At 37.7% G+C, this 9,681-nt stretch overlaps 1 protein-coding gene across 2 annotated transcripts in view; it reads right to left on the bottom strand.

Moving 5' to 3' along the window:
- Window positions 1-653: 653 nt before the first annotated feature.
- Ap5m1 (adaptor related protein complex 5 subunit mu 1) overlaps window positions 654-9,681 on the bottom strand; it is a 21,327-nt gene continuing 12,299 nt past the window's right edge. Inside the window, exons 7-8 of one of the 2 annotated variants that reach the window (XM_010641427.2) lie at window positions 3,397-3,493; window positions 654-1,122 (exon numbers count right to left, since the gene is read on the bottom strand). In XM_010641427.2, coding sequence (XP_010639729.1) covers window positions 1,040-1,122; window positions 3,397-3,493 — 180 coding nt within the window. In that variant the 3' untranslated portion in view covers window positions 654-1,039. Of the gene's footprint in view, window positions 1,123-1,334; window positions 1,825-3,396; window positions 3,494-9,681 lie in introns of those variants that run through there. The other variant, XM_010641428.3, reaches the window with a different exon arrangement.

Here is a 9,681-nt window from a genome sequence, read left to right as displayed (position 1 = left end):
ATTCATTGATTAATAGGTTTTAATTTAGGAAAGCATGGAAAAAGTGTATTATGTTTAAACTGATCTTTAAAAGCTTGGCTTCAGACATGATAATGCAAAACACTATCTCACCTTTGGAAAGTATTCCATCCACCTTAACATGTCCGAGGATGTCCCAAGCAAAATGAGATTAAAAGTTTCTTAACAGGAGGGTCAGACAAATAGTACCTTATATAGAATATGTGGATTCTGTATTAGTCAGTAGACTAGAACTGCTAAAGAACAAGTTGTTATTAATTTTCCTTTGTTTCCATTAGCTGTCTATTTTTCAAGAAATTTTATGTTTCTTACTTGGTCTGTGGCATTCTGTAACAGCACATTCTGGCCTTTATTACTCAGGTTTGGAAGAGCAGTTACACCTTGCACCTCAGCTACAATCTGGCTGCCTGAAGTTCAGCACTGAGAATACAGCCCGAGCTCTTAATCAGAAGGGCTCAGTGTAGAAAGAGGATTGTGAATGATTAGCAATGTCTGCCACAGGTGCAGGAGGGATACTGTGACGCACTGTACAAGGTCTAGTCTAAATGTGCTAGGATGAATCAACTACTTTTCTACGTTTGAATCACACATAAAATCAAAGGTAACAAAAAATGGAGACATCAGCCTTTAAAATATTCTTTGAAACTACTTATACCAGACTAAAAACAGTAAATGAGTATTTTTATAATTAAATCACTCATTATTTTTACTCGCAAATGAATGTAGAGCAGAAATAAAAGATTGTGATTCCATATAAGCTATAGAACCATAATATGAAGTCTACGCATTTATGTGTATGATTGTAAGTATATACGTGGTACTGGTGCCTGGACCCAAGGCCTTCACTCGGAGCTGCTTCTCCAGCCCACTCTTCAGTGTGAGACTGGATCTTGCTTAAGTCACTAAGTTACTCAGGATGGGCTTGAACTTGCAGTCTTCCTGCCTCAGCCGCTCACAGTTCTGGGATGACACGTATTCACCAGCACCCCAGCTTAATAAAGTCTATTTAAACACGAGAAAATTACAAAAATAATGATCCATATGTTACTGGAGCAGGAGCTTTAGAATTCCAGATGTAATAATCAGATGAAATTAGTTTCTGATCTAAAAAAGGAAAAAGAAAAATGATAAACCAATTTTATCTTACCAAAAATTCAACAAAAGAGCAAAATCATAATTTTTTGAAATTTACTTTGAAGTATTCATTTTATTTTACCAGGGCTTTAACTTTTACCTTTTAAAAAATATGAGCTCATTAAATATTCAAACAATCTATCATTTAACTTATACGAAACATCTACTGATGGCAAATCTATCTATTTTTTCCTTGTTTCTCGCTCAATTCTATTTCTTATAGGCTAAAGCTTTAGTTGCAAAAACATTTAGAAGTGCTTTGTTGGCTTCCCTCCGTAGCCCTCTCCTTTTCGGAGGTGTCCTGAGTCTGGTCTTGCTGTTACTCAAAGTGTCGAAGCTGCACATCAATACCCAGCTTCCCTGCAACACTTTACAGAGGTCGCTTTGCTGGTTCTGTATAGCTCAGGTCGAATTTAAACCCTGTTTTAATAGATTTGTGACTTTGCAAAAGTGGCAACCACTTTGAACTGAACTTTTCTGGGATGCAGAATTGAGGTAATAACGCTCATCTGTGCCTGGCATATAGGAAGTGAAAAACGCTAGTCGCTATTACTGAGATTAGCATCGTTACTACTTCGGGACCGAAATGTACATTGTGAATGAAGAGCGTATTTTCTGTTGAGATGATGGCAAAATAAAGGTTTCACATAGTTGCACAAACTGAATCATGTTCTGAAACAAAAGAGGAAAGAAATAAAAGGTTGGTTGTAATGATCCATTTAAAGTGAGTTTCTTCATTTAATATACTGGGAACTGAGAAGTAGGTACAGCTGGGTGAGGCAGTACACGTCTGTGATCAAAACTACTTGGGGGGTGACACATGAAGAGTCTAAGCTCAAGGTCAGTCTGGGCAACTCAGTGAGACTGTCTCAAAATAACATATTTATTTATTTATTTGAATTAATTAATTAATTAATTTATTGTTTTGGTACTGGGGATTGAACTCAGGACCCAAGGCAGGCGGCAGAACCACTGAGCTAAATCCCCAGCCCTCAAAATAAAATTTTAAAAAGGCTCAGTTGGTATAGCATTTGCCTAGCGTGGGTGAGGCCCTGGGTTAAAAAAAAAATGAAGCATATTACTGATGTATTACCAAGCAGATATATTACTAAAACTTCCCATTTTGTATTATACTTTCTGAAAATTACAAAATGTTTAGGTAATACTTACAAAATGCTTAAACATACTTTAGTTACTACTCATAGAGAGAATATATTTCCCATAGCTAATGTTAAATATCGGTCTGTTTTTTGACAAAACAACTGCCTATTCAATATTATACTTTCTTATAAAAAATAAAAACAAAGGTACTGTAGTACTTTTATGAATTCACTTAAAGAAACAAAAGAAAATTGGACGTAAGAGCACACAGAGAAAATGTAGGGAGGTAAAGAAAACTGGCTTATTTGGTGACATTGCATGGAATTCATTAAAGTCACTCCCAAGAAATTGCTTAGAGTAAATACAGATATTTCTCACTTAATGACTGAGTTCTGGTCCTGTGACTAGGTTGTTAAATGAGGAACTATGAGTATATACGTTACAATATCCAGAACAAAGAAATGGTCAAAGGAGACTCCCACTTGATGACTTTGTTTTCATTTGCATAACTCTTAGATGCAGTACTGCAATGTGTAACAGAACATAAAACTACAGTACCGTGCTGTCTAATCAGCGAAAACCACAGCACTGTATGGTCCTGCACCTTAAGGCTGACTGCTGTTCCCACTCCTGTGCTGGAAGCCCAGATCCAGGTCCTAAGTCCGAGTGGGGGGTGCTGAGTCTGAACAGTTGTTACACAGGCAGGCCATTTCACAAGGAATATCTCTCACACTGTTATTTACACTTAATAAGTGAGGAAACTAAAACTTTAAGAAGTTTACTAACTTGTCCAAAACTGTACATCCAATAAAATGCTGGAGCCAGACTTGCTCACCATCTGCTCAATATCAAAGACCTGGCGAACTGCTTCCGAAGAAAAGGGCTAATTATAACCAAAGCAAAGCACATCCACCTTTACACCAAATCACGGCTCTTCCCAATCTTTGCTCATCCACACTTTTCTTAGAAGAAGGCAGAGGGCAGGGTAAAGTTCACCAACTGTTAGGTGGGAATGGATCGGGCCAATATAAATTGGCATTATTTTCCAATTGTAAAAGTCTATTACACTGTAGTTTTACTTTAAGTCATAACAACATACTACAGTTTTAACCCATTAAGTTAGTTTGAATCTATACAACTTACGTGTGCTTATTTTTGGTTTTCCTGACCCAAAAACTTGAACTGAATGCTGGTCTGCATAACACCCAGTGAGTGTGTAATCTAAGATCCTGAAATGAAGCTAGGAAAGAGAGAGAAAGGCACCACGTAAGGCGATTACTCAGAAAATAAAAATGGTCACTTTGGTTTTGCTCTTGACACAATTCACAAAGTTCACAGTAGCAATCACAAATACTAAACTTCAATTGTGTGTAAAAATACGTGCAAGTCTATACAGGTCCGTATATACCTACTCTCTACTCTGTGCTATCCACAGGCTGCGTGACTGCGATACAGTTCACATCACAAGTCTGTAATAGGCAGGAATATATACATCTTTTGTGTGTGAAATATAAGAATGCACTTATAAAACAGAAACATTACTTTATATCATGTTCGGGGGAATGACCTGCTTTATATTTAGAAAACCAAAATTTAGTCAATTCACAAAGTTCACAGTAGCAATCACAAATACTAAACTTCAATTGTGTGTAAAAATACGTGCAAGTCTATACAGGTCCGTATATACCTACTCTCTACTCTGTGCTATCCACAGGCTGCGTGACTGCGATACAGTTCACATCACAAGTCTGTAATAGGCAGGAATGTATACATCTTTTGTGTGTGAAATATAAGAATGCACTTATAAAACAGAAATTACTTTATATCATGTTTGGGGGAATGACCTGCTTTATATTTAGAAAACCAAAATTTAATTTTTATAGAACTTAACTTAGAAATTACCTGTTTCTTCATGTAGAACTCTTTTCTAAATGTAATTCATGGTTCCCGGATTTCACGGATAATGTGGTGTTATCACTATAGATGCCAGGTACTGCCTGGCACTGCAGCAGAACGAGGCATTAACTTCTCTGCAGCACAATGCTAGGATGCCTGTGAGTCACAGTGACGTTCGCATCAACTCTGAAGAAGTCGATGTTCTGCAGGGTTTCACTCACCTTTTGCTGTGATTCTTCTCATCTCTGCTCCTACATACGGCTGATGTTGAAATACCCTGGCATATTTTTTATATTTTTGGGGGGCAGTGCTGAAAATTGGAACCCAGGACCTTGCACATGCCAGGCAAGCACTCTACCTCTGAGCTATTTCCCTACCCCTGTACTTTTTGATCTTCTATTTCTTGTAAATCTCCCCCATTTCATAGCTTTTTCCTGTAATTGCCAAATTAAATGATCTTCTATATAGGATGTAGTTTTTAGATCTCAACAGTTTTTTCCTGTTGTATCTTGTTTGGTCCAATTGTGAAGGCCGGAAGATATACATGGCAAGGTTGACTTCCACGTAACTCATTCAGTGGAAAACTCAGTCAACCAACACAGATATGCATTGTGCACCATTTATGAGATCTTAACTAGTTAAGCTACAAAATTAACAGATGAATCATAATATCTACCCATGAAGGACATATAGCATAGTAATGTCCCACATTCTGAAAAAGTAGGATTTTTTTTTTTTTGGTTTTTTTGAGACAGGGTCTCACTACATAGTTGAGACTGACCTGGAACTTAGTATGTAGCCCAGAATGGTCTCCAACTCACAGCGATCCTCCTGCCTCAGCCTCCTGAGTGCTGGGATTACAGGCAAGCACCACCAAGCCCAGCCAGGAATTTTTATAGTAATTCTTGAAACAAAGCTGACAGACATGTTGAAGCCAACACAGGAAAATATGAATTTTGAACAGTATACATTTGACTTTATTACCACTTCCCCTAACTACTTTAATTGGCAAATTTTAATCTCTCTTTTTTGACAGCAATCTATTGCTTCTTGGATCACTCCTTCAATTTCCCTCATTGGTTCTTCCAAATCTATTCGTTTCTTATTTATTTCTGATATTACTTTCTACTGTGTCACCTATTTTTTTCTCTGTGGATAACTCCTAAACCCTCATATACAGGTGACTTCTGTTGAGAACTCCACTTTAGGTTTTTAGCTACTCACTGGACACTTACGTTAAGATATGCTGCTATTACCAGCAATGTGTACGTGGAGCTCACTCCTTGCCAACTTTTTCCACATCACCACTTTTGTCAAAGTGTATTCATACGTTCAGCCAATACTTATGTGCTAAGTACTAGGCAAAATGCTGGGGGTAAAATAATGAATGAATGGAACTCGCATAACTTCTGTCCTCTTTGAAGTTTGAATTTGGTTTTAGTTACATATTTTTGAACACTATCTTTGACTTGTCGCTCTTCCTCATATCTATATCAGAGGCCAAAGTTATTCACCTTCATCATGGCTCCTAAGAGTACTTACTCCTTTTCTCTTTCTCCCTTCCTTTCTCTTTCTGTTGATACTATACTAGTTTAGCATCAACTTACTCCATTTCTTCTGCAGCTAGAAAATGTCTTTGTTGTTTCTAGTTTTTTTCAATTACCTTCGTCAAATGCACTGCAGACTGATGTTCACAAATCACTCTTTGAAAGATCATTCTCCTAATCAAAAAGCTGTATCTACCCCAGGAATAAAGGAGTTAAGCCCTCTATATTTGAGACCTAAATTACTCCTGCAGTTTTATACATTAGTGCTGTGTCTAGCATTGGTTCTTAAGTGTGTCTTATTTATCTTTCTTCATTTCTATAAGTCACTGTCTTACTCCATTGTTAGTCAATCTTTAAAACTATAGTCATGCTTAACTAGGCCTAGAGTTTGCTTCAGCTCCACTTTTCCTTGACTACATTGTCCAGAAGTGCACACCTCTTCTTTCAAATACCAAGGACACATGTTACTGAAGTTACTGACGTTCATTACTGAAGATCCCTAGGGAACGAAGATGTGTCTCTATCTTCTTGTACACCCAGATCCGTAACCGAGAGCTGGTAGGTTAAGTCTGTGCGATACAGGCTGCCCCAGGGCAGGCCGAGGTGGGGCAGCAGTCATCATGGGCTGCCCCAGTCATGATCATCGGGCACCTCCAAGCTGGCTCTATGCTTTGCTTCCCCTTGGCATGGAGGAGCAGAGGCGAAAGCAAGAACTAATCAGCTGGCCAGACTGTGGAGAGGCCAATGTGCAGGGAGAGGTTCTTCTGGGGTTTGGGTTTTTTCCTCCCCCTTTTTTTCTCTCCCTCTCTCTTCTCCTTTTAACTTTTTTCTCTTATTATCTTTCATTTCCTGTATTTTACTGTTTTTTTTCCTTCTTGTTCATTATTTTCAATCACTGTTTTCAAATACTATTAAATTCTTTTCACTCCTCAGTAGAATTTCCTATCTTTCCTTTTCACCTTTCACTGGTAAATTTTTCAAATTTTATCTTTCTCATTCTCTGGTTTCCCAGACCCTCTACCTTTGCTGGTATAACTGTAAAGCTTCATAAATCGTCAGAAAGAGATATGAATCTTTAGATATTTAAGCCAATGCTACTGCTGTTGAATACTGCTCTATTGGTAGTAGAAGTAAAGTAGTACTCTTTGGTAGATATTACTGTGGGTAGATATTTAGTCTGTCAGTGTTTATACTATAATTGGAGATTCTGGTGCTGACTCTCTTCCTTCTGGATGCCTTTGTGTCACTAACAATACTGTGGCCTGTTCCCAGTGAAATGGGTACTAGGCCAAACACAGTGCAAGCACTCCTCTAAAATAAACAGAGTTAGTTGAATCCTGGGACAGAGGAAAGGTCAATAGTCATTACCAGAGAACATGACAGAAAAGCAGACATTAACTAAAGAGGTTGCCATACTAACAACAAAGCTTTCTATTCTAATCAACCTGCAATCCTCAGCTTAACAAACAGAAACACGAGTGGACAAGGCAACAAAATGCCTGCAAAAACTCCCAAGTCTTCCAAAGCTGATCCATGTAGTGTCCAAGGGGAGGATATCAAAGTAACACAGCCAGACAGAATTATTTGAAAGGAAAACAGATATGATAACAAAACCGATCAGCAAGTGAACAAAAGATACTAATAAAAAGCTAACTGAGGTAAATAAAACAATGCAAACCATGAATGAATGACCAGCACAGAAAAGCATCAGAGTATAGAAAAAGGCAACAAACAGAAACTCAGGTGATTAAAAATTCTATTGGAAGTATAGGTAACAGAAATAACCAATGTGAAGACAGAGTATCAGAAACAGAAGAAAGGACCTACTGCTAACATTATATTAAAATGACGAAAGACAATGGTGTCTACCATCACCATGCCTCTTCAGCACAGTACTCAAAACATTAGCAAAAACAATCAGGGAAAGAAAAAAAAAAAAGCCATATGTACAGGAAAGGAAGAAGTCAAATTATCATTATTTGCAGACAAGATTATCCTTTGCATAGAAGATCAAAAAAACTCCACCAAAAGATCGCTAACATTAATACCCAAATTTAGCAATGCACCAGGATCCAAAATCAACACAGAAAAATGAATAGTGTTCCTGTACTCCAGTAATAGACTTACTGAGATGAGGAAAAAAAAATACTATTCACAATATCAAGAAAAATTAAATACTTAGGAATTAATGTAATCAAGGAAGTGAAAGATCTCTACAATGAAAACTATAGTACTTTGAAAAAGAAGAACAAAAAGGCATCAGAAAATGGTAAGCTATCCCCTGTTTCTGGACAGGTAAAACCAATATAGTCAAAATGACCATACTTCCAAAAGTCTATTACACATTTAATGCAATCCCAATAAAAATACTAACAATATTCTTCACAGAAATAGAGAAAGCAATCCTAAAATTCCTATGGAAACAGAGGAAACTCAGAATAGTAAAAGCAATCTTGGGTAACAAGATCAAAGCAGGAGTTATACCACAAAGTATATTACAAAGCTAATGTGGTAAAAACAGCATGGTACTGGCACAGAAACAGACATATGGATCAATGGAACAGAACAGAGGATGCAGAAACAACCCCAGGCACATTCAACTATATGATCCTTGACAAACAGGCCAAAAACTTACATTAGAAGAGAGATAGCCTTGTTAATAAACGGTGCTGGGAAAACTGGTTTTATATATGCAGAAGACAGAATCTAGACTCTTCTCTCACTCACCATGTATTAAGCTAAAATAAAAATGAATCAAAGATCTAAATGTGCACACAGACATAGTTACTTTCTGGAAGATAAAATATATAAAACTCCTGAAGTCATAGATACAGGCAAGGATATTCTGAACAGAAACCCAACTGCACAGTAAATAGTACCAAGAATAAAAAATTGGCATTCCATTAAATTAAAAAGCTTCTACACAGCAACAGAAACAACCAACAAAATGAAGAGATGACCTACAGAATGGTAAAAAAAATTTACCAGCTCTTCCTTAGACAAAGGATTAATGTCTAGAACACATAAAGAATTTAAAAAAATAGACTCCCTCAAAAATAAAATACCCAATCAAAAAATGGCACCTGAAATAAATGGTCACTTCTCTGATGAGGAAGTACAAATGGCCAATAAATAAATGTAAAACATTCATCATCTCTGGCCATTAGAGAAATACAGATTAAAACCATAGTAAGAATCTATTTTACTCTGGAAAGAACGGCGATCATCAAGGAATCAAATAACAGCAAATGCCAGAGAGGCTATGGGGAAAACAGAATCCTTCTAGATCGTTGGAGGTAATGTAAACAGTGCAACTGCTATGGAGATGAGTAAGGACATTCCTCAAAAAACTAAAATTGGAACTGGGCATGGAGGCACATGCCTGTAATCCCAGCAACTGGGAAGCTGAGGCACAAGGACAGCTGAGAGTTCCAGGCCAGCCTGAACTACATTGTGAGACGCTTTCTCAAACAAACCCACCCACCCACTAAAACTAGAGATTCCACCTGAGCAGCTATTGCCCTTCTAGGTGTCTTTCCAACAGAGTTCAAGCCATCATATCTACATTGTGAGACGCTTTCTCAAACAAACCCACCCACCCACTAAAACTAGAGATTCCACCTGATCAGCTATTGCCCTTCCAACAGAGTTCAAGCCATCATGTGTAAGAATCTATTTTACTCTGGAAAGAACGGCGATCATCAAGGAATCAAATAACAGCAAATGCCGGAGAGGCTATGGGGAAAACAGAATCCTTCTAGATCGTTGGAGGTAATGTAAATAGTGCAACTGCTATGGAGATGAGTAAGGAGATTCCTCAAAAAACTAAAATTGGAACTGGGCATGGAGGCACATGCCTGTAATCCCAGCAACTGGGAAGCTGAGGCACAAGGACAGCTGAGAGTTCCAGGCCAGCCTGAACTACATTGTGAGACGCTTTCTCAAACAAACCCACCCACCCACTAAAACTAGAGATTCCACCTGA

Source organism: Fukomys damarensis, unplaced genomic scaffold, assembly GCF_012274545.1.
Source record: "Fukomys damarensis isolate Sample0158 unplaced genomic scaffold, DMR_v1.0_HiC HiC_scaffold_21, whole genome shotgun sequence".
Taxonomy (NCBI): Eukaryota; Metazoa; Chordata; class Mammalia; order Rodentia; family Bathyergidae; genus Fukomys; species Fukomys damarensis.
This window is presented reverse-complemented; position numbering and strand designations above follow the sequence as displayed.